The sequence below is a fragment of the Phaethon aethereus genome (genome assembly GCF_964289735.1).
Source record: "Phaethon aethereus genome assembly, chromosome: 19".
Lineage (NCBI taxonomy): Eukaryota > Metazoa > Chordata > Aves > Phaethontiformes > Phaethontidae > Phaethon > Phaethon aethereus.
Genome location: NC_138595.1, coordinates 6,470,404 through 6,495,444, shown reverse-complemented (window position 1 = coordinate 6,495,444; position 25,041 = coordinate 6,470,404). Strand labels below are relative to the sequence as shown.

The 25,041-nt window shown below is 40.3% G+C and overlaps 1 protein-coding gene across 8 annotated transcripts; it reads left to right on the top strand.

Moving 5' to 3' along the window:
* Positions 1-11,983: 11,983 nt before the first annotated feature.
* RABGEF1 (RAB guanine nucleotide exchange factor 1) lies at positions 11,984-24,094 on the top strand (the record flags this gene model as incomplete). 8 transcript variants are annotated; one of them, XM_082008550.1, is made up of 10 exons in its annotated part: positions 11,984-12,162; positions 14,489-14,655; positions 15,688-15,807; positions 17,931-17,951; positions 18,835-19,001; positions 20,586-20,667; positions 21,473-21,605; positions 22,005-22,096; positions 22,451-22,707; positions 23,696-24,094. In XM_082008550.1, the coding sequence occupies 10 exons, from the start codon at positions 11,984-11,986 to the stop codon at positions 24,092-24,094; spliced, it is 1,617 nt and encodes a 538-aa protein (XP_081864676.1). The 8 variants fall into 8 exon arrangements, with proteins under 8 accessions (XP_081864676.1, XP_081864675.1, XP_081864678.1 ...); XM_082008549.1 differs by having other exon boundaries at positions 18,832-19,001; XM_082008552.1 differs by lacking the exon at positions 15,688-15,807.
* Between the last annotated feature and the right edge of the window lie 947 nt (positions 24,095-25,041).

Below are 25,041 nucleotides of genomic sequence, written 5' to 3'. Positions count from 1 at the left end.
ACGCAACTGCCTGACAGGTAAGAGAAGACTTGAGAGCAAAGACTGTAGAAAGATGATCTCTTAACTCATCATAAATCTCTGGGACATGGTATTTCTTTCACTTCATTCATTTAATAACTACTTTACTCTGGACAATGCATAGACCCCACCTGCTTTAAGTTATGATTGGTAGTACTGAACCCTGGAGTTGTATTGATCTCTCTGGTTATTTGTAGGTAAACAACTGTAAATGTTTTCAGGTTGTCCACATGCAGCAGAGAGGACACAAGATAGTTTCCAGTGTTGGGCTATGGAAATATCATTTCATTTAACAAACAGAAAAAGCCTCCAAACTTTCCTTACCTTTCTGCAAATAAGCTAGATTTCAGACGGTAATTATGTTCTGTTACTATCTTCTGTATATAGTCCTCTAACTGGAAATTGCTTTCCAGAACAGCAGTTCTTAGTCATTTTACTTACACAAGCTTAGTATAAGTTTACCTCCACTTTCACTGTGACTTTTATAAATGGATTTTGTTTTGGTGAATTATAAATTGTATGTGTCTATGCATTGTAACCCGTAATGCCTTTGAAAATCTAGCCTGGATGCTAACGATCAGGGTTTGGAATTATCTCCAAATGTGTTTTGTTCTTAAGTTGATGTGTGATGTTTAATACTGTGGGTACTGTAGTGTATTATTTCTTACTATGTTTGACTTTTCAGTTCAGGTAATATATAGTCTGTGTTTTTTATTTAAAATACATAGACGAAAAAGTGGATATAAAGTTTGTGTTGTACAATAAAAGTACATTATACTGAAAACTGTTGGAATCTGGCTAATCTGGTCTGCAGCAACTGCCGTCCCCCTCCTCACATTCCCAGTGATTTGAGTTTGTGTGCCTGCAAACAAAAATTGAGACACCAGTCTGCGTTACAGGCTTCGGTTAACCACTAACTCGTTCATCATCACTTCCTTAACAGATGGCACTTAGGCAGCGTCTGCAGTCTCCTCGGGGAGACCAACTGGTACCAGATCATGTCGGTTCTACTTCCTTCCCTCTGCTCCGGCCCGCTCATGTGAAGCAGCCCAGAGAAGCTCCGCAGCTGTCCCTGCTGCTGCAGTGCTCGAACAGAAAGTTAAGTTTCGGGCTTTGCTTAGCTGGCTGTGTTCAGAAGTATTTCCCCTTAGTTATTTCAGAAACAAAGATAACATTTTCCTTGCTGTCCCGTTGTCTTGCTAAAGTGATCCCTGCTTTCACAGCTGGATGTCTGTGTTGAGCTGTGGGAAGGAAAATGAGGAGGGGAAAAAAAAAAAAAAAAGATACCGACAGCAGCCCAGGACAGCTGTGTTAACGAGAAGGGAAAGACAAGTTTGAAAAGGCAGCAGCTGCTGCAGGCAGCACGCGCGCACTCCCCAGCGCCGATGTCAGCGGCCTGAGGCGGGCAGCGCCTGGGGTTGAGGGCCCAAGGCCCCAGCAGCCGGGAGCTGGCCCAGCGTGGCCGAGGGGAGGGGAGAAAAGGGAAGGGAAGGGACGCTGCCGTCTGGTGTGCCGGAGAGGGCAGAACGTGAGTGTGAGGAATGAGTGATTCGTGTAAAGAAAATCTAGTGAATATAAGCTTGAAGCAAATGTCATTTATATTGAAATAAAGGAATATATGTAGGGCATGACCATAAACAGGGGAGTGGTAGTCTTTATGTAACTTCCTGCTAAGTGTAGCTTAGGTAACTCCCTCGATAGGTGTAGCTTATGTAGCCTCCTGATATGTGTATGTTAGTTCCTGATATATTAGTGCAAACCAGTGTTGTAGATAACCGCAGAAATGTCGAGAAAATGTTTAGCCAAATGAGGTAGCATAATAGAAGTAGAATAACGGAGCGCATGCGTAAACAGAGAAGTCATGTAGAGTGCACTGACGAAGAGGAGCATCTTCCTCCCAATGACCACCGGACGACCACCTAGAAAAAGATGAAGCATGCGCAGACCGGGGAAGTGGTAACGTACTTAGAGAAAGAGTCATCTTCCAAGAAAAAGGCGGAGAAAAGCGAGAAACGAAGCCCAGAAAAGTATAAAAGAAAGAATTGTAAGAAGTGAAGGTGTGCGTCTAGGTGGAGCGGAGACTCCCGGCGCACCCAGCGCTGTTTGCTTGCTTCTATTCGTTTAATAAATTGTAAACTTAAATTGGAATCCTGTTTGGGACTAAATCATTTATCACATGAGGAAGACACGTCGATACAAAGACTGGGTCTGTTCCTGTTCCCAGCTTGTACGTAATGCAGAGAGCGTGGACACGGCCCTGACGACACGGCGCTCCGCCAGGCCTGTGGCAGCGCTTCGCTCGGGCCGCTCCCCGCACGGCCGCCACCCTGCGCTCCCGCCGCGCTCTCTGGCCCGAAGTCTGCCCGCCCTTCCCCCGCTGCGGCCACCCCGCGCGTCCCGGCAGCGCGGAGGGGCCGTGACAGGCGCAAGCCACGGCCTCGCTCCCTTCCGGGAAGAGGCCCGGCCCCCGGAAGTGGCGGCACGCCCTTCCGCCGCCGCCGCGGAGGGAGAGGAAGCCCCGGGTGGGACGCGCTGCGGAGGGAGGAGCGGAGTGCGGAGCAGCGCGGAGCGGCGGGTCGCCCCCGCCGCCCGGGGCAACCGGTGAGCCGCAGCTCTGACCCTCTTCGCTTCTGGCCGGGGGGCCGCGGGCCGGGCGGGGCCGGCCCCTGTCAGCGGCCCTTCTCGGGGGCTGCCCGGTGCCTGTGCCGCTGGGCCCGGCTGCGGGAGGGGGTTTTCCCACTGAAGGATCTCTCCTCTGGCAGTTAGCGACGGTTTGGTGGCTGTCAGCGTTCGCCCGTTGTCTCCGCCGCCGGTCGTTATAATTCGTTACAAGTCTCGCTGATACGGGCCGACCCCGCCGCGTCTGCCCCGCGGAGGGGCTTCGTCCCCGGCTCCTCTCCCCGCGCTGGGGCGGCGCGGAGGGTTCGCCGGGCTCGGGGAGGTAGGCTGTAATCGAGCTGAGCATAGCGGGGTAGCAAGAAGCGTAGTAAACCAGTTTCCTCCGTGTGCAGTTCCTAAAACGAAGTTGTTTTTATAATATCTATTTTTATTATTATCATTTTTTTTAATGCTATGGGTACGTGCCAATAGTTAATCAGGGTGAAGGTGTCAGTGATAACTTTGCAAATCTGGCCCCTCAGCCTGTTCCCCCGCTAAGTTCCTTGGGGGTCGAGGGGTTGTTGACTCTTCGCTTGTAAGTGTTACCGCTGCACAGCTTCTTACTGTAATACCGGGGATCAAAGTCCTTTAAAGTCCAGCCAGATGAAGTCTGGAGCATGTTTAAGATGCTGAGCAGCACGTTTTGGATGCTTTTGTGGGTGTTTGTCGCTGTATGAGCACCTTGCGTGGTGTTGAGGTCATTCCCTTGAAGTCGGGAGTGGCTGTATTTTCAGAGAGGGTGTGAGAGACTGAAAGACGAATGACACACTTGAAGGAACAAAAAAACTCTCTGAGGGGGTGGTTCGAGCCCATCTTAAGTCCTGCTGGTCTGGGCTGCCTTGGCCTGTGGCAGGGGCACCACTGCCTCTGTGATGGGGTGCTAAATGAACTGGGGGAGTTGTTACAGGCAAAATTCAAATTGGTTTGTTGTGCCCTGATCTGTCCCGGTGCTGGGAATTAGTGGCACTGCACCGATTTAGAAAAAGGGTGGCATTATGGAGACTGTGATTTAAATCCATTATTGACATGACTTGCTGTAATTTTCTTGTTTGGTCTCATAGTCATGAAACTATTTTTGAGGTGGTGCTTTGGCAGTTCTGCATTGGCAGTTCCTCATGCCAGTACTCTGGGATATGGACTGTTTTCCAGTTACCTGAGGCTCCTTTGAGACGCGTGACTGACCAGCATAGAAGGACGCGGTGTTTTCCAGGAACAGTACTTTACTCGGGAATTAGAGGGGTTGGCCTTCTGGACATGGTTACACAAGTGTTTTGCAGCGGGGGGAGGATTAGAGAGAGAATTGTAACTCAGTGGAATGCTTTGCTGACAAAAAAACAAAACAACACATAGGAGAAAGGAAGAATAGGACATAAAGCAAATCATACCAATTTATAAGATCGCTTTACACAACAAACTATGATTATAAGCTTGAAGATAGTCTATGATTCTGGTGTTTAATTTTGTTTTGCAGTCTAGGACAATCTTTCTCAGCTCCCTCCTTCCCCTCCCGATGTTTGCTATGTAATCCCCAGTTATGTGGGGTTTTTTTCCCCGCGATGATGGTGACCTAACAGTAGACCTAAAAATCGTGCCTGTGAAGTCCTATTAAAATGCTGTCAGTAACGTCAGGTACAAAGTGCGTAAGATGTTTTGAAGTTTTTCTCTGAGGTTATAGCAAACTTAGTTTTAGTCTGTGTCCAGGTGAACATGGTTGATGTTGGCAAAAACATAGAAGCTGGTCGCTGCTGTTTCTGAGGAGATTTTAGAAGTTTTTAGCTAATTCTCTCCATATTCTTACTTCAACGCCCAGTCAAACAGTACAAAGCAGTTTTCAGAGGTTTCTTGTGATTTCATTTAGAAGTGCAATTATGAGTCACATGTAGATGGTGAGATATAGTCTCTTAAATCACGAATACACGCTACTGCTAGCTGAGCAGTCATAACTCCTGCACTTAGCAAAGAATTTGTTGCGGACAAACAAAACTATAGCTTAAGGTCTGTACTGACATTGGAGGGGGAAAACACATCTTCAAGTTGAAGTAAATTGAGCTGTGTGGGTAGAGTGGTGAAGCCCTCATGGCCATTAGGTTTCAGAGGTTTTAAGTAGTGGCTGCAGTTTCCCCTGCCAAATTACAGCACCAAACAGTGTGGTTATTTTCAGGTGGCTGATCAGACTGTGTGTCTGTCATCACCGTTAATGACTGTTTCTTTTCTCAGGGTCATTAGTTAGCAAACTGCACTGTTCATACTAGGAAACAACTGTTATAGCTGAAATTTCTTAATTGCAAGAAAAATACACACTAAAACTGTGAAGACTCATATGACCTATTCTGCAAAGGTAGCTACTGTGTTTCTTTCCTAATTTGTAAATTGTCTAATGGCTTTCATATTTTCTGTTCATGAGTCTCTTAGATCATATTGCCCCACCCTTTCCTTTAGAGGAAATTAACTCATGTCTAATTACCTTTCTGCTAATTACATGCCTGAATGTTTAGGGTTACACATGAATCATGACTATTTCAACACTTATATGACTCTCTTAAGAATTTTGTGGCATTTTGGGTCTGTGATTGCTCTTTGGAATACATTCATGTTATTTTAAGGATGTTTTTCCATAGGCAAGATTTAGAGACTTTAACCCAATCCCATCCTCCCACCCCCTGAGTTTTGATGCACTCTCTAATCTACCTTGTAAATTTATTTTCAGTAGCTGAAGTTGCATGCAGTTTCAGGTGGGACTCGCTGCTCTCTTGATCTGATGTGAAGTATGGTGTACTATTTAGGCACCAGTAAAATGTAAAACAGCAAGTATGACTGTAAGAATTGTGTGTTTGAAGACTTCCCCAGTTTTTCTTCTTTTCCTGCTCTGAAATCCCATGCCTGGGGCTGGCCATTAATGACCAGACAGTTTCAGTGTGTTATACTGCATCAGACACTGCAAGCGCTCTTTGGAGGACTTTGACGTTTTTTAATGAGAAGAATTAACGCAAGTTGTTCATTAAGTGCTATGAAGACTTAAACATGAAGAACTGAATCATACTTGCTTCAGTCCAGTGAAGAGCCTGGTGTAGGTTATTGCTAAGAGTTGTGCCAAGATTTTTTTGAGGAAACTGTTGATTTCAGGACGTAGAGTAAGGTGAAGAGTTAAGAGAAAAAAAAGCAACACAACCCACAAAACCAACCCAACCCAAAAGTGGAAGGAGGGATTCAGATGTCAGGAGGCAGGTGGATTTTTTTTTTTTTTTGCTTGTGGTCAAAAGTGTAGAAGGCTGAAATAGGTTTCCCAGAAGTCAAAGGCAGTTTCGTACCTTTGGGTCAGCTTACCTGTTTCGTGAAGTCTTTTGCTGTTTTTAGATGTGTTTAATGAACTTCAGTACCAATATTGAAATTTGTTTACAAAGCTACTGCTTTAATTTCTGGAGTTAGCATGCAGAGTTATTTAGAAACTGGTTTTCATAGGTTGTAATAATTATAAATCAACTTGCAATTACCTCTTGTTAAAGGCGTCTATAGATGATTAAATGAGACACCTTTCTACTAGGCTTTGATATGTGAGCTTTTTCAACCAACTCTTCCATCAAAGGTGACCTAAACAATCCAGGACTAATAAATATTTTATGAGAAAGTCAATATCTTGTCGTTGTGGCAGTGATGCAATCTGCACTGACAAGGAAGGTATCTGTTTGCCTACTCGGCCCCTGGGAGGTAAGGTAGGTACATGTCAGAGAGGAACAAGAAAAACAAGCCAGTGGTGTCTGAACTCATGATAAAACTATACTATTTCTAAACCTTATTTCACACACAGTGCTCTTCCTGAAGCCACAGCTGTGTCTGCAGTCTTTGGAAACCCTAACACGTTATGAAAATTATCTTGGATTTATTGCTGAAAAGAATGGGTTATGTAAATGTAGTCCCTTTCATGTGTACGTTAAATCAGCCCTTGGTGACAGATCCCGTTTTGATGAAAGGAGCACCTTTTTCATATTGCATAAAAGCTAAGAATGCACTTGCTCTTTGCTGCGACTATGATACCGGCTTTAATAAGTTTACTATGACTTTTTCCAGCTATTTTGTAATCTGGTCTGTGTGAAAATTGGAATATAGTCTTTTGCTGTTGTTGAGAGCTTTGAGTCTGATAACGAAAGGTACAATGTCCTGGAGCAATAATTGCTGCTACTTCAATCTCCATTACAGGATACTGACAAAATGGCCTAAGGATTTACGTATTTATAGCTGGAGGAGAGTGTGCCTTTTGGAAACTTAGAGCTAGTTTTGTGCTTTGTGTATCTGGCCTGCATATCAAGATACCATATGTGATCTATCAGGTGTTGGCAAACTTCTGAGCTCTCTTCTTATCCCATAGTTTTAATTGTGAAATAGCACTGATTATGAAGGTTTAATCTTTAGTCCCGTGGGAATGTAGTAGAAAACCTTCATTAAAAAAAGTAAAATGGTATCTAGTTGCCTAATTCTGTGTCAGTGCAATCTGGATAGTTCTGCACTGATGTTGGTGAACTTCACTGTCTTTTTATATGAGCAGTCAAGATGCCAGAGGTTGGACGCCTGATGTACTTGGCACTAGACCGGTGGTGGGACGTAAGCAAAGTGTTGCTGCCTGAGCTTTGGTGACTGTTACAGATGGTATTCTGGTGTGTGTAGCTGTTTCCCAGCACTGTGTGGAGAATTAAGATCGTAGCTTGCAGTCTGCAAATGTCTGAAGACTAATGCTTTGATGGAATCACTTTGTAGACTTAGATGTATCCTTATTGCTTCCCATGAGAAACTTGGGCTCCTGAGACCTGAAGCCGAAAATCCTTGAAAGCTAGAATGCAGGTTTTATTGAATGTGGGTGCTTAATAAATACTATTGCACTTCAGGTCAATAGAAAACATTTCTTAAAAAAACAACCCTTTCCTCTTTCCTCCACTCTCCCCCAACCTGCGCCCCTCGTCCCTGATCGACCTTAACGCTTTGATTCTTTTTCTTTGAGGATACTTTGATAATACAAAACGCATGTTTCCTGTGTCTTAACTCTCTGTGTTTTCTTTAGTAAATCTTCAAAGACAGATTGACGTATGTGACTTGGGGAAAGTGATGTGGCTGTAGGCCAGCAGTATTTTGCAGAAAAGTTGGTTTTTCTGGTTTTGGCTCAGATGTCTACTTCTATGACTGTGGTAACTGAAACCCTGTACTGTTTGCACGTACGTTTTCAGTTGCACCTTTGACAGAGTCACAGAGGAATTGGTGGGCAGACAGATGGTTTATCCTTCCTAAAAGGGTTATGTGAATTTCTCGTTTCTGAAGTAAGAACTATGGTTTATTAGATATTCTTGGATGACGAACGACAGGGAAAATCTAGGGGTGTGAGCAAGGGACAAGAAACCCAATACCCTGAGTTGGTATTGCACTTTTTGAAAAGTATTTGCTCTAAGCAAGCAGGTCCTCAAAATGCTACTGAATAAAAAAAAAAAAAATTAAACGAGTCAAGGTACAACAAGAAAAATGTGTTGATAGGAAGATACATTTGAGAGCTTCAGAATGAATAGCATTAAAGCAAGTAAAAAGCTAATTTTGAGTGAAACCACAGTGTCGTATTTTTTTACCAGCAGCACACGAGTATTCACCTGCTCTTGGTATCGCTACAGTTGGGAAAAATAAAGCTCAACGTCTAGAACAGTGTGGAGAGACGTAGCCATGGGCAGCTGATGCTGTAGCTCGGAGTTGGTGTGCTGTCAGGAGGGTGGGTACGGGCCCGGGAATGCATGCGCCGTAAGACAAGGAGCTCTTTGGTGTCCATAAAGTTTAGTCCTCTGTTAGCTGTGGTACAAATACACTGGTTTGGGACAGCTTTCCACGTTGCAATTGTCCAGAAGAAATCCACTTTTGCAGCCACGTTATGACAGCACATGTTAGCGGCGATCCTCTAAGGAACCGCACACGGTGCGTTAGGCGGAGTTTAAAGATGGTGATTGTAGGAAGGCGTTGGGTGCTCTTCATTTCAGAGGAAGGTGGGAGGGAAGAAGCCTTTACTTGCAAATAAGTAACAAGGGAAAAGGGACTTTATAAGTTAGTAACTGTCTGAGACCCTCTTCTTTTTCTAAACTTTTCAAAGGGGTGCTGCTAATTAACATCGATATTAACCTTTGATGAGGTCTAGTGTTGGTACAGAAATGCTTAAAAGAAGATTCTGTATTATGGTATTTGTCAGGAATTGTCACATCTGCTTTCCCTGACACCACCAGCAGAACTCTCTGAAGCACTTATTGAGCAAAGCAATGTGTGAGTATACTTTAAATTGCAGGCATTCGCTCCTGGGAGGGAGACGTGGTGTTTCTTGAAGTTGTTAAAAAGTGTTCTAATTGGGATACAGGAGATGTAAAAGGATGTTTGGGGCAGTGTACCTTTCCAAATTGTACTAGTTAATTTTATTTATGATCTTCTGGTACTCTATTTTCCTTCTGGATTTTTTTTTTTTTTAATATATATTTGGAAGTTTGTGGCCTTCCTTATTATTGTTTTCCTGCATCCTCAGTGGTCAGGCAGTATGAAAGCTCTTCAGAGTTGCCTACCTCTCCGACTCCAGAAGAAGAACAAATTTGTTCTTCCTTTTGGATTATGTTACTAGAAGTGAGCTTTGAACAGGTCATGCATTCAGGACATGAATGAAGTAAGAGGTCTGATCACACCAAATAAGCGGTGTAACTGCAAATACATTGAGGAGTTGATCCTTGAATAAAGAATGACACACCTTTAGCTGGAGTGGAAGGGAGAGAAGGGAATAGCGGAAGAAAAAAGGCATTTTGGACACTCAAAAAATTCCAACAAAACATTTTTAGGAATGGAAGATCATGAAGTACACAGTGATTTAGTCACAGAAAGTTGACTTGAGATGGATTTTTCATGTTCAGTTTATTACAACTTGTTGACTTGTTCTGTTCTTTGAAATGTAAATGCTGACCTGCAGAAATTCTCTGTGAAACTCTTTTTGTAATGGCATATGGCCATAAACACGTGGTGTTTAAAGGAAGCAGAAAGCCTCTGTGTTAAGTGCTGCGTGAGATTTCTTCCTGTTGATTGAGGATGGCCTCTTTTGTCCATGGATCTGAAACTGATGTAACTGCAATCGAAAATACTCGAAGGGGAGGAAACAGAACAACTTGCTTTCTAGTGGTTTGGTTTTACAGCTGTTCACAAACCTCTCCTGAAAGAATGAAAGAAAAAAAAAAAAAAAAGAATCTTGCTACTAGGAGACCTGCTTTGCTTACTCCAGAGTTTACAAACATTTGATGTTTAATTTCTGCTAGATTGTCAGTCAGCAGATCCATGTACTGTTATAGTCAACATAAAGACCTTACTTGAGGAATCAAAAAATGAAGATAGTACAGAAACCAAATTTGTGAAGGCAATGTACTTATTTTCCCCTGTTAATTTGTCCAGATGGGATTGAAGTAAAGTGGTCTCAAATATTTAAAATCTAGTTGTTTGTTTTAAATTTTGCTTTGCAGAAGTGTATTAATGTCTGTTCAATTGTCAGACATTTCTGTAGGACAGAAGAGAGAGTATTCAGCTGCTCACTGTCTATTTAAATGAGGAAACGTGTCTTTATAAATTGTGCCATTAAGAAACTGCTTTCTTTAATATACAGGTCTCTACAATGAAACCATTTTTAGATTATTTTTAGAAACTCATGACTTCTTTCAAAGACAGAAAAGATGTTAGTGAAAGGAGTCTTAATACTTACATAGATAAATAGAATATTTAATTTGTTGCCCCTTTCAGAGAGAATCATGTTTCCCGTCACTTTACTTAAAATAACCTGCTTAGATTAATGGGAAATGTAAAACATTATCAGTCTTTTTAAATGGTTGATCTTACATAATTTAGCTTGGAACAAAATGGCTGTTACTTCCTGTAGTAGCAAACGATCTTTGATAATGATGGTTTTGCATCTCACATCTGTTCCACTGGATGACCCAGAGAAGAGTTTGGGGCTCTTCCTCAGACTGTTGAGTGCGAGAGCTTCCGGCGGCGAGTAACCTCTGCTGGGCAGAAACATGAGCAACCAGAGATCCAGGTTCCTCACACATAGGAACGTAAGGGTCATTGTGAATCTCAAGGAAAAACAAGATTTCCCTGACAGTTACTGACATTCTTCAGTTTAAGAAAATGGCTTTTCGTCTTCCCATACGTTGCTTCTCGGCGTGTATTCTGTGTTCCCTGTGTGATCTTAAATAATGTGCCGGAGGGAGGGCAGGGTATTCAAGCTGCGAGGCTTAAAAATCTTCTGGTTTTCCTGTTAGAGGAAGGAAGTCCTAGAGGTGCCTTTGGATACGAATGAGAGAGCAAGAAACTGAATTGCTAAGGTGCTCGCTCAGCTTATGCGACGCGCTCGCTGCTGGGGATCGAAGGAAGAAAAAGGGGCTGGATTTGGTGACCGAGACCTGCTTTGTAGTGCCTTGCTGTGATATTGCTAGTGACTGTGTGTGTCGATGTTGCAATCCAAACGTTGATGTTTTAATCTGCGGACCTTACACTTGCGAGCGCAGGTGATCCTGTGCCGCCTTTCCCCTAAAATGAATCCAGCATTTAGAATTAGAATGAAGCAGTTGAAATGCCTTTTGAGAGCAAGCTGGCAGGTGGGATGATTTCTGTCAGTCAAAAAAAAAAAGGGGATTGCTGGGTCGTTGGAGGACAGGCTCCACACAGTGGTGGTGTAGGCATGAATATAAATCTTTTTGTTGCGGTCACGAGAGATAAATTTTGTAGATGCCCAGCTAAACTCTGAAGTAACTGGAGTACTGAAGGAAATGGAAGTGCACCTCATCCATGTTAACGTACCGTGCCGGCTGAGCTGTGATACTGCACTGTGCTGTGAAGACGTATTCGTTGGGGCCATAGTTATGTTATCTAAAGTCTTGCCAGTGATTCTTTGCAGAGACAGTCTCAGCCTGAATACAAATGTATTTTTATGTTGGCTCTTACCCAGCTTGCTTCTCTTTGGTGGCGACTGTAACTTTTGGTATTTCTTTTTTTCCTCCTTTGCTTTGTGCTTTCCAGGCCAGTTGTCTAGTACTGTCGGCAGGTCAAAGCTGTGCAAGCATATGCTGATGCTGCAGTTGGCTTTTGGGGCTGCATGCTTATATAAATGTGCCCTTCCTCCGGTGGCCTTGTTTTGTTGTTACGGAGCTATTCACTAGTTAAAACAGGTGACTTCTTTTGAAGGCTTGTCTTCTAGAAAGAAATTATTTCTAGTAGGCTGTTAATCATGCTTCTGTCTTTAACCCTTTTCTTTTTTAACAGGAAGAAAATGAACCTGAAATCTGAACGCAGAGGAATTCACGTTGATCAGTCAGAGCTCCTGTGCAAGAAGGGATGTGGTTACTATGGCAATCCTGCTTGGCAGGGGTTTTGCTCCAAGTGCTGGAGAGAGGAATACCATAAGGCCAGGCAGAAACAGATTCAAGAGGACTGGGAGCTGGCAGAGCGGTAAAGAGCCCTCTTTCTTCCTTTACCTCTTACCGTAGGGTGACTTCACTAAATACTATTCCTATCTCCTGTTTTCTAATCCTATTTGCTCTGGCTTAGTTGCATCATAAGTTCTCAAACTCGACCTTTTCCATCAGGAATTAAAATCTTCCTTTTGATGCAAAGATGAATATTTATGACATTCTAATTTAAGAGGCTTCAAAAGAAAGTCTGTGAAGTAACAAATGTAAACACCTCCCCACCCTCAAACAAATACTTTGTCCTAATTTGCATACTGAAGTCTGTAATTCTAACGAGCGGTTGGAAGGGTGAAAATGACAATTTTGATTAAAATACCTCTGCCTCTGGAGACCACAATTATTGTCTTGAATATAGCCATCACAATGGTTTTACATTTCAGCTACTGATTAAAAAAATTGTGTCTGTAGTCATTCTTCTAAACTGCAGGGTTAAGCCCAAAAGCATCAAAGCTTAGCTTTAATAATTCAGGTCGTTTTTCTAAGCCTCTATTTTCTCTGCAAAACAGTCTCATTTTCCTAGTGTGATAAATGCTTGACCCTGAAAATTGGAGAAACCTATGATTGAGTGAGAAAATATGAGCAGCTACAACTGCTTTTTGTTGGGTTTGAGTAAAAAGCAAAAGCGTTATCCACTGCCTGAGAAACTTCGAGCATCCTCTTTTGTACTACAGCTGTCCTTTGTGTTGCTTCTGGGTGTGAGTTACATGACATCCACTCAGAATTAACTGTTTCAGCAATATGTGAACTCTTGAGATGGAGGAGCATCTAGCTGTGTGTTAAGAGTTGATTGGCAGTTGACTTGAGCTGGCCAAGATGTTTGTTCACATTGACACAGATTCTCTACGTACGCTTACCTTACTGTGTTAGTGGTGTATACCAGAACTCTAGGAAAAAGTGCGAACGACTTGAGACGCGTGTCTGCCGTCGTGTCTGGAACCCTTTGGAAACTTGAGTTTACCTAGTGATACGTTAACCAAGGTCATTGGGGGAGGGCAGGGAAAGGCATTGATTGCACTGTTCACATCAGCCTGGCTCACGAAGGTGACATCTGTGGAAGCTCTCTGAACTTGAGTTGGGTCCAAACTCATGGTTATGGTTTGGAAGCCCCAAGTTTTCTGGTATCTAACTACCCTAGGCCCTCTTACCTTAGGCCTTGAAGTAGTTTGTTTTTAAAGTTCTCTTTGCTGTCTGGCACTGGAACTGATTAACTGCAAGACAGGTAAAAAGAAGTGCTTGAAATCTTTTCTAGCCTCATCAGAAGGTGCCAGGTAAGCTGTTGAGTACAGTACAGAGGACATGTAATTTTTTTCCCGTGCCATAAATTTGGCTTAAACGGTTATTAAGGACTTCAGTATTACTAGAGCAGATAGCTATGCTGTCAATCTTAATAACATCTATGTACAATAAAATGGGGCATTTAAGGAATTGTTTAATAAGTACCTGTTCAATAGGGAGATGCTAAAGGAACAGATAAGCTGTGATTGTTTGCTGTAGTGAACAGGCAGGCTTATCAGCACAGATAAGACTCAATTCCTTCCTTGAGATTACAAACGCAAGACCATTTGTGGTCCATCCTGAGCTGGATGGATTTTTAAAGAAAATTGCTCAACCTTTTAGCATCTTGAAGGGCAATATAATTTAACCTATTTTAATCCTCCTGTGTAGGAAGAAAAGTAGCCATTGAAAGATGAGTACATTTGCCCTCCCCTACTTTGTACATGTAGATTAAAAGATGGGCTTGGTCTTTGCAAAACACCCATCAATGTTGCAGTAAAGTGATTTGCCTCATTTTTTCAATCAAGCCTATGTATTACCAAGACTTTCAAAACAAGTTATGACAACAATAACATCTCACAGAATATTTCTGAGATTGTGAAAGGGTATTTCACTTGCTCAGCTGCGAGCCATGGTTTTTATCTTCAGTAAGATGGTAAATGATGGTCTGTAGTAATAGATGGTGAAACTGAACAGGATGCAGGGAGTAAGGTGGCAGAATTGATTATTGGAAGTGCTTCTGCAGTCTTTCCCCTCGCCTCTACCTGTTTGTAGAGTTCAGGGCTGTGACATGAGGGGAAGATGACCATGATTATTCTTGTCTCCTCCTTTTGACCTTACTATGTAATCCTCCCTGGCCATCTTAAGCTTTCCCTCACTTTCACCATTACAACATGGTAGGAAGCAAGAAATGAAGATGGGTATAGAGGAGAATTAGCGTGTCAAATGAGTAACTAATTTCTTGCACAGGAAACTAGCTTATATGTGCTGGTTTAGGCACTTAAATTAGACCTGCATTTTTCTAATTCCAGGCTTCAGCGTGAGGAGGAAGAAGCGTATGCCAGTAGTCAGAGTACCCAAGGGGCACAGTCACTGACCTTTTCAAAATTTGAAGAGAAGAAAACCAATGAGAAAACACGAAAGGTCACTACTGTGAAGAAGTTCTTCATTGCTTCTTCCAGAACAGGCGCTAAGAAGGGTAACTGTCTCCTTTAATGGTTCTGTACAACATGTTATGTTGAAAAGTTTTTTTGATACATGTATTATACTAAAAGGCAGAGTAATGCTCTGTGACGTGACTTTAAAAAGTTGCAATAATGATGCTTCTGGAGAGCGATATGTGAAGTCATACTGAAAACACAGTGAAAACGTGAGCTTTTGGGTGATAGCAAACAATCTCTTAAATAGAACGGCGCACTTCTAAATCTGTGGCTGTGTTTGTGTTAGTTATACAGGAGTTCTTCCACTAAAGTGTAGTAGTAGAAATGTGTTCCTGGTGGTGGTCTACTGCACTGCTGAGTAGAAGTATCTTCTTCGTACGATGCACGTTCTTGCTAGATTCACTAGTCAACCATAGCATGGTACTGTGGTTTAGGACTTGAAGGGGAACTCTTCCGGAAGAAGGCAGGAGAAAAGGTGCTGGCTATCTGTCACCTCAAACTGATATGTCCAAATTTGATAGAAATGCTGATATAAAGTGTCAGATGATGCTGCCATAGTGGATCACTTCAACAGCTTTAACAGGAAAATTGGAATGTGTAAGCAGGATGCCTTTAAATGAAAATAAATTTGAAAGGAAGCTTGTAGTGTTTGTGCATATGTGGGTTGTGAATATTGTGCTTGGCTAAATGTTTATTCTACAGCATGTGTTACAAGTAGGAATGATTAATGGCACTGATGTCTTTGCATAGTAATAGCTTTCGTGGGCAAACAACAGAAAATGTTAGACTGTGGAGGAGGCATTCCAGAAGAAAAAGCAGCATTAATGTGTCCTAGCCTTATAGACGGTGCATTTCCTTAATAAGAAATTCTAAATATGTCTGAATTTCATCTTAGAATTTGTCTTGGTGCGTGGGCAGCAGCTGGCTAAATGAGGCATTCAGCTATGTATTAGAAACTTTTTTTATGTTCATTCTTCTCACTCTCCATATTTTCTTTTTTTATCTCCTTCACCATCTCTCCTGACACGCTCCTGCTCTTGGTGTCTGGCTTGCTTTTGCATTTATTTCAGTGGCTCAAGAGAAAATCGTTAAGCAAGGACAGCTTGGGAGGGAGAGAAATGCTGATAACATTCTCAGGGATTTGAAGGAGATATTTACTCCCTCCTGGGAACTGGCTTCCCCTACTGAAGGTAATGCAGTACAGCTTGAGCAAGCTGTCTGCTTGATTATAGTAAGCTTACTTCTTAGTTGGGCTTTGCAAAATACAAACTAGGGTTGTGCCAGTTCTAACTTGTGCTGCTGAATATGAAGATGATAAATGCCAGTCTAGCATCTTGAGGTGAACTTGAGTCTCTAATTCATTGCTTTTTGGTAGGGAGAGTATAGGAATAAAGCTGAAGCTTCTTTGAGCTCTACCTTAGCACGACATCTGAAGGATTATGCAGTTTCAAAAAAATAAGAATGTTGTAAGAAGTAGCTAGATCTTGTGCTGCTTCATATTTCTATTAAAAAAATTCCAGATTGCCATTTTAATTCTGATTATAAGTTGAAACTATTTCAATTTAATAGTTCACACGTCAAGAACTTGTGCATTTTCAAAACATCTGCAGCTGTTTGTTACATTAGTCAAAATGACAATTGCAATTCAAGAGAGGACATACTGGTTTCATTTAAACCAAAAGGACACCAAAACCCTTGATGCAAACAGCTTTAGGATCTTGTCCTATGTTACTTGTTTGCAATTCTGACGTGTTCTGTTGACTAAAGAAATTTGAAGATGTACTGTTCTTTATTTTGCAAGTTATATGAAGATGATGAATGGGTGTGTGTAGCAGAGCTAATGACAACACTTCTCTTATATTCTTTACTTGGACTCAGATCCAGGACCATGGCACAACCATAGTGAATCACTGGAGTGCTAATGTTCTGCTGTGACAACTAGCATTTTTGTAGAATGCCTTGAGAAAGATTTTTAATATTAATAGTGTTTATGCTTTGTAAAGGTGATCCTTTCTTAACTCTACCTTTTCATTTTGGCATATCTCCTCTACTAGGTTCTCTTTAACTTGTTCAGATGGAATTTCTTTTCTGTAATCGGCCTCTTCTAGTTGGACTTAATTCTTTTAGAGTACATGACAAAGCTGAAAATATTTTGTTGCTGAAAGTACATTTGCTCCTGCAGTCCTTAGTAATCGGTGCATATTGTACAGATTCATTTTCCTTTAATCAGGATTTCAATGCAGATATTAATGAGGTTTCAACATTTCTGAGTCACTGCATGTAGTTCTTGGTGTGACTCATTAAAAAGTTCATTTTAACATTTGGTTTTTTTAATGCCTACACTAACAGTAATCTGCCTCAGTTGACTACATCTCTCTCCTCACTAAAAAAATAATCTCTGGTAAACCTGTGGCTGAAAAAAACATATTCATATTCCTTAAGCTCAAAGACTGGAATAAGGTTCTTTATTTTTAAAATACAGTGAACTCAATGTTGAAACAAGTAAATAGATCTTCACCTGTTCTTTGAAATGAAGTCAGTAATCAATTGTGGAAAAAGTATCTTACAATTCTACCCTTTCAAAAGTGTACCTGCTTTCTTTGTTATTTCAAAACTATGCTCTCTTCTTCCTGGTTATGTAACATTAAGTGTCACAAATTTAGATCAACATTTAGCATTGGTTACTGTTCAGCTTGTATGCTGTACAGGCATTCTACTTTGAATCTTAGGTATAAAGAATGTCAGAGGAAACCCCCTCTGGAAAAAGTGTTCTTGTGTAACTAGAAAGGAGATTGATTTGCACTTTCTATCTTTATTGCTACAGTCGGAATGTAAATATTTGTAAAACCTTTTCCATTCTTACCACTTAAATACAATAAATGTTCTAACGACCAAATTATGCAGCGAAGGTTATGCTGGATTGTAGAGGTCCTAATGAGTCTTGTGCTTTGGTCAAATGATCGGTGTTTGTTAGTCACTGGATCATATGGCTTTGAATTTACTATAGTGCTGGATCTCTTATATATATAACAACAAATAACAGCAACAACAAAACTCATAAGCTGCCTCAAGTTCAAATTAAACGTGGCAATTTAAATATACTAATCCCATTTACTTTCCTTTTATTTTGGAGTTCTTGCATGTATGCTAATTGCAAAATTTCTTTTGTTGTTGTGCATGTTAGTCTTTTTGGGTTGAAACATATGTTTGTATCATGTTGATCATGAATATTTTCATGTTTTCTGTCTCTTTGCTGCTTGCTTTTCATCATGTTCATTTACATCATCTCTATTCAATCCTTCATTTTGAACAGTGTTGGCTGGCAAGTTGAAAGGTGGGTGAACTAAACTTGGGTAGTGAAGGTATTGGATCGGTAGGATTAACTTGCAGCGTATACCTTGGAAAATCAGATGTGTTTGTGTGGAAAAACCCCTGTGGTTGCAGCTCTATAAACTTGCATCCAGTGCTGTGAGCAGTCCGTGTTCCTACCTCCTCCTTGAGTGCCGAGCAGGTTCCTCCTCAGACAGATGCGGTGCTTCTGCTCTCGCCGAAACACAAACGGCCAAGTTCTCATTTACACTGCAGGTGCGGTTCTGTGGCATCTGCCGCCTTTGCAGCAGCCTCACGCTCCTGTCCCTTGTCTCGTGCTGCTGCTGCTCCTGTGAGCCGGCAGGAAGCCGGCCTGGGCAGCTGAGCAAGCGGAAAAATAACCCCGTAAGAAAAACTGCTTTCTGGCTAGGACTGCCCGGAGCTACGACTCCCTGAGCTAGTTCATGAGCCAGCTGAATGAATACTTGTGTTGGTGCAAGCAAAGGAGCAGGAGTGTGAAGGTGAGGGAGAAGGGAAAAGGGACCACTCCATTATCTTAATGCAGAATCCCATCTGGAAGCCTTGACCTTATGTGGAGATATCTTACTTGGGAATGAAAATGTAAGAAACCGGAAAACCAATCTGTGTTACAGTAATTTGCTAATATAAAAAGGCCATTAGTGTAAATGGGGGTGTGGCTATAAATGTTTCACTGGAACATTCTGTTTCCTAGAGTTCTGTTTAATAAAATCCAGCATTTCCTTGGTAAAGCTTGAGAAATAAATGCTTATTCATCTGCACAGTTGAAAAAAAACAACCTGAAATTTTAATACATAATTTTAAACTCTTCCTGAATTCAGCCATCACTGTAACAAAGCTAATCTGATGTGCCCAAATTTTCCCAGCAGAGATCCAAGAAGCCAAGGCTCCCAGCCCTTCTATAAACAGGCAGGCTAGCATCGAGACAGATCGAGTATCCAAGGAATTCATAGAATTTCTCAAGACATATCATAAACCTGGACAAGATATCTATAAGCAATGTAAACTATTTTTGGACACAATGAATCATAAAAGGGTAAGTTTTGCATGCCTTTTACATAAATAAAGTGGGGAAATTAGGGAGAGGTGGATAAAATGCTGCTTTTCTTCCAGCAATTTGGTTTTTGTATATTGTATACTGGAGTCTTCAGCTGATATGCTTAGTCAAATGAAAATCTAGTGGCAGTCTTAAATTCTGAATGCCTTCCTTTTTGGTACAGTATATGATGACCAAAGAAACCCTCAAACCCCAGTATCTCAGGTGTCTTGAGAGAACTTTCCTTTGCATCCTGAATAAATTAGTTCGGAAAGATAAAATGTCTGCTGAAGAAACAACTTTCTAGATAACTAGGACTTACGGAAATTATAATATATTACATAATGAGTTTTTAGATATCTTAAGTCTACAAAGTCTTAAAGATAATAAAGTATCAAACCACATGTCTCCTTTTCTTTGCATAAGGGGAACTTGACTGTGGGTTTTTTTGGTTTTTTTTTAATATGGGTTACAGCATTCTCCATATAAAAACTTTAATGTTCTTGAAATATTAATGTGTCTGTAGTGCCACCTATGGTTGAAATGAGTCAGTATTCAGCACGCCTTCCCCCCCCTCCCGTTTCCTGGTTTGTATGTAGTTATGCAAATTATATCCTCAAATTGGACTGGAAATTAAACGGAGTCCTGATGGAATTTTACATGCCCTCCGTTTTGAAAACATTTTGAAGTTTTTTTTCTTTTAGAACTGATTCTTTCTGAGCATAGAGTTTGGGAAAATAGTGTATTATTATTATTATTGGCTATAAACATTGAAAGTACTCTCATTTCCTGGCCCCTTGGTAGTTTGTGCTAGTCAAAAAGAAGTCTTTCTCAAAACATACAATTTGCTACTACTCAAGGCTTAAAATGCAGCGCTGCTATCAGAACTGAGACTTTGTCTTCAGGGTAACTGTCTAGTTTTTGGCCTTGGAGGATTCAGAAATTAAGTTCTCTCTCCTTTTTTTTTTTTTTTTTTTACTTATGGTTTTATGCCGCCATTTAATGGTGAAAAGTGACTTGATCGGTAAAGTTAATTTTTAACCCTTCGAACCTCCATTATGTTCTTTAGTAGCTCAGTTAATGCTCAAAGGACAATGTTGTTTCGCAAAGAACATTGTGAATGTATTTCATAGTAACTTTATCATTAGAAGGGTTTATTGTATAGATATTCTTTCCAATATATTATTTATATTCTTTGTTTTTTGGTATACTGTATACAATCTTTTAAAAAGTTAGAGACAAAATTGGGAGCAAATGTTCTGCTTAATAGTCTACATTATTTTTTCACCATTTCCCCACATGTGTCTGGGGAAAATGGCATTGCTCCTGACCAATTCCATTGCTAATACACATCTGTTCAGCAAATAAGTGTAAGCCTTTCACACGTTAAAGAGCCACTATGTCTCGGTTCCTCATATTTTTGAATATAATTTAGCCAACGTAAACACCTCTGACGATATATTTGCATTCTCAGACTGTTACTGCAGCTGGATGCTTTCCTTAAACAAAACAAAAAAAAAAAAAGTCAGAGGCATTGCTGCTCTTTCTTCCACACATGCATACTTAATCAGTTTTCTGTTACAGGACTTAAGTATTGAGGAGCAATCCGAATGTGCCCAGGACTTCTATCAAAATGTAGCAGAAAAGTTACAGACACGTTGGAAAGGTATCATGTTCCTCTTCCTCCTGTCTTACTGCTGAAAAAGTAATGTTTTGAGGATAAAGCCTCTTGCATTTTCAAGTAAAAACAAAGCATTCCTAACCAGTGCTCAGAAATGCTGTTAACAAATTCTAGTGCCATAGTTAGAACTATTCCCAGCAGCACCAGTTCTATGAAGTTTTGCAGTCTAAATTACTTGTTTTTACAGGTTTTTCTTAAACTCTCAATTAAATGTGGTTCAGTTCATTTCTTGTTTTAAATTCAATACTATTTGTTTAAAACTGAGGTTGAAAGTGTAGCCTCAACGCAATTAACAGGCTGTGAGCCTTATGGTACACTGTAGTGCACAGGAAGCCAGTGAGAGGGGAGTGCTTCTGTTGCCCACTGCTTTTATGTGCCTGGTATGTAAGTGGCACAGCTTAAACATACCCAGGGATTTTTTTTAGACATAAACGGGAACAGAGGACTTGGAAGACCTCGCTGGATTTATTCTCAAAGACTGTACTTTCGAGAAATATTCTTGTAAGCTACGAGCAGCGGAACCTAATTTGTGTGTTGAACATGCTTCATTGTGAACCTGTGCATGTACTTACTTTGGCATGTCCCTGTGGTGTTCTCACCATGGTATTTTTACTTCTGTAGAGAGTGAAAATATATCCAAGTATATCCATTCTTTATTAACTCAGGTTGGCTCAAGTCAGTAGTACTGATTTGGTGATATTAGGACCAAACTGTAGTAAATCTTCAAAAGAGCCATGGAGTACTTCATTTACTGTATTAAAATAATGGGGGTGGGATTTGTACCTTTCAGTGCCCCCTGAAAAAGTTGAGAAAGCAATGGATCAGATTGAAAAATACATTATGACTCGACAGTATAAATATGTCTTTTGCCCTGAAACAACTGACGATGAGAAGAAAGATCTTGCTGTCCAAAAGAGAATCAGGTAAGTCTTTGAAAGAAAAATGGTTGAGTAATACACAGTCCTGTGAATAAGCTCCAAATCAAGCATGTTAAAAATATTTTGCTGTACATACAAAAATGGCAAGCTTTTTAACTAGAAAGAGTTAAAAACACTTTATTTAAGAAACAGAAGTAATGAGTAGAATAAATAATGAAAGCTGCTATGCTAGGAAAACTAATTGGTGTGCTTTTGTTAAATTATAGCAAAAAAAGACAATATTTTTTCTGGAAACAAATACTTCAGTGGAATAAACTAGCTTGTTACTGGACTAGTGCCTCATTTACACAAAGGACTCCTTGTGCATTGAATTCAAGAAGCAGCTGGTTTCAAACACCTGAATGTTACTGACACAGAACAGTTTACCATTTTTTCTTGTCACAGGGCTTTGCACTGGGTAACTCCACAAATGCTGTGTGTTCCTGTCAATGAAGAAATTCCAGAAGTCTCCGATATGGTTGTAAAAGCAATTACAGGTTTGTGAACAATGAAGTTTACGTTTACAGCTTTAAATTTCAGATTTCTTCATAGAGATTATTTTCTGCTGTCATCAGAAGGGGGTCCAGGCTTTTAGATCTGCAGTAGTCTTTGTGGTATTGGACTAGTAGATCATCTGTGAAGTGGAAATAATTTTTCTGTCGCAGAAGTGTTTAGGCTTAGCTGATCTATTTCAGATACTTAGACTGAACCGAGAGTGGGTTGAATAAACAGATACTTTTATGGAACATCAAGGACTACAGATAAAAATGATGCAATTTTAGTATTGTCCTACTCATTCAGGTGTCTGATTAATATGGTTTTAATGATTTGAGAACTTTTTTATCTTACAGATATTATTGAAATGGATTCAAAGCGTGTCCCTCGTGATAAGTTAGCATGCATCACCAAGTGCAGCAAGCATATATTTAATGCTATTAAAATCACAAAAAATGAACCAGCTTCTGCTGATGACTTTCTTCCAACACTTATATACATTGTTTTGAAGGGAAACCCACCCCGCCTGCAGTCTAACATCCAGTATATAACACGCTTCTGTAATCCAAGCAGGTTAATGACAGGAGAAGATGGCTACTATTTTACCAATCTGGTAAGTGCAGGAATAGTGTTGACGTTTCATACAAGAAGATTGTCTTTTATTTGGATGTAGGAATTAAAACTACTCTTCAAATAGTGGTTGAGGTCACTTAAGAGCACAGAAAGCTTTTTTGCTTTATATCTCCTTTCTCTTCCTATCTGCTTTCCAAACCAGTCAGTGCTTTGCTTTCTTTATAATATTAAACCCTTTATTTGAACAGTCTGATGCTAAGACTTGGGTATATTTTTATTCTGTAAAGAGATAAAATACTTTTTTCTGTTCCTCAAATCCTGAGTCTGGACTATGCAGATGTTATGGATACAAAGTTCCATATTTAAGATCATGAGAATTTATCTCTGGAAGGGACTGCAGAACTAGGCCATTACTGTGTGGAGGTAAACAGGCTTTGTAAAGCTTCTGCAGGAGGCATTTATTGGTGTGCTTGTTTATATTAGAAGGAATTATGATTATGAACTTGGCTTCTCTGCATTTCATTGTAAAGCAATGCTGGAGGGAAAATACGTAGTTGAGTGAAATACTTGGAATGATAAAAATTCCTTTCGGTAGGAGGAGCGCATCCACAAGGTAAGATGAGCATTTGGCATTTGTTCCTTCTGAAAATGAATAGAGAGTGTAGCAGATCTCTGCTGATTAGATTATTAAATATTAATATAGTGCTTTCCTCTAGTTGTCATGTCTTGTTCTTTCTGGTCTCTCACCTCCAAGATGCAGTGACCTGAGGTTTGTAATAGATGTTATCCTGTGACTCAGTACCATTCCGCTGAAACGGTGTCTTCCTGTATCGTTCTCCAATTTTTTGACTTCTTCAAACTTTGGGGAGAGAAGAGAGGCATGTGAGCTGTCTGATGTAGTTAGCGTCTGTAAAAGGTCTTTAGGCATTAAATAAAATAACCAGTTACTGGTCTACCAACAGGATTAAAAAAATAGAATGCATAAGTTCCAATCTGTAGCTTGCAATGATACTCTGTTTTGTTTGCAGTGCTGTGCTGTGGCCTTCATTGAAAAACTTGATGCTCAGTCTTTAAATCTAAGCCAAGAAGATTTTGATCGTTTTATGACTGGTCAGACATCCCCGAAGAAGCAAGAATCTGACAGTTTTTCACCTGATGTGTGCCTGGGTGTTAAGCAAATGTATAAAAACTTAGACCTACTATCTCAGTTGAATGAGAGACAGGAAAGAATTGTCAATGAAGCCAAGAAGCTTGAGAAAGACCTAATAGATTGGACTGATGGAATTACAAAGGAAGTCCAAGATATTGTTGAGAAATATCCATTAGAAATAAAACCAAAAAATCAAGCCTTAGCAGCTATTGACTCTGAAAATGTGGAGAATGACAAGCTGCCCCCACCACTGCAGCCTCAGGTTTATGCGGGATAATTATCAGTGTTAACTTTGAAAAGCATCGTTATCCACACCTAGTACTATCTGCTACTTGGGAAGGGAAGTAAAATTAAGGCTGAAAAACAGATGAGCTTAAATCAGTACATTTTTAAAGGTACATTTTTTTGTTAAGGGTAATGAATTGTATTTATTTTAGTCAAGTAGATTTCTATTAGGCTTTTGTGGGTTTTTGAACTGAATTTCAATTTTCTACACAAACCGGTGTAATTTTTAAGCAACACTAGCCCATTGACATCTTTCCTGAAAGCGTCCTTCTAGGCATGCACTTACTTGTTTTTAATAATTAGTTTAACTTAAAGGATTTGAGTTCCAGCAGAACCTCAAAAGGTACCAATGTTAGTCTGAATTTATTCTGTAGCTGTAAAGATGAAATATATATTGTAAAATATGTAAAATTGTAAATAGATTTAAAATCTGTCTCAACTGTGCATGGCATCTTGTGTATGAGTGAAAATTATATAAAAGTGTTCATTTTGGCACCTTTCAGTTAAATCATGTTGCAGTATAAACGCAAGTACATTGTTAATGTTTCAGTAAGCTAGATGGTATAACTGATGAATTACAGTCAGAGAGGATATTGTAATGATTTGAAAACTTGAAGCTCGTCTTGTAATGTCTGTAAAAAAAAAAAAGTGTTACTTAAAATACGACATTTCTTCATGTAAACGTTCTCTCTGTTTTGTCAGTACACCTGATAGCCTTCAGTGGTGCACGTAAGTGCTGATATTACTGCTTTTGAAGAGAATGTAGAGCCAAGCTTCAGAAAAGAAGGAAATATTTTTATTAAAAATTGCATAATGTGGAACAAAAAGGGGGTGGGGAGGAGATAATGCAGGAGTTGCACCAAACGTGGCTTTCTCTTGCTGGCGTTGCCTAGTTATTTGCATCAGTGGGGCTAGGTCTTGATTGCTTTTTTGACAATC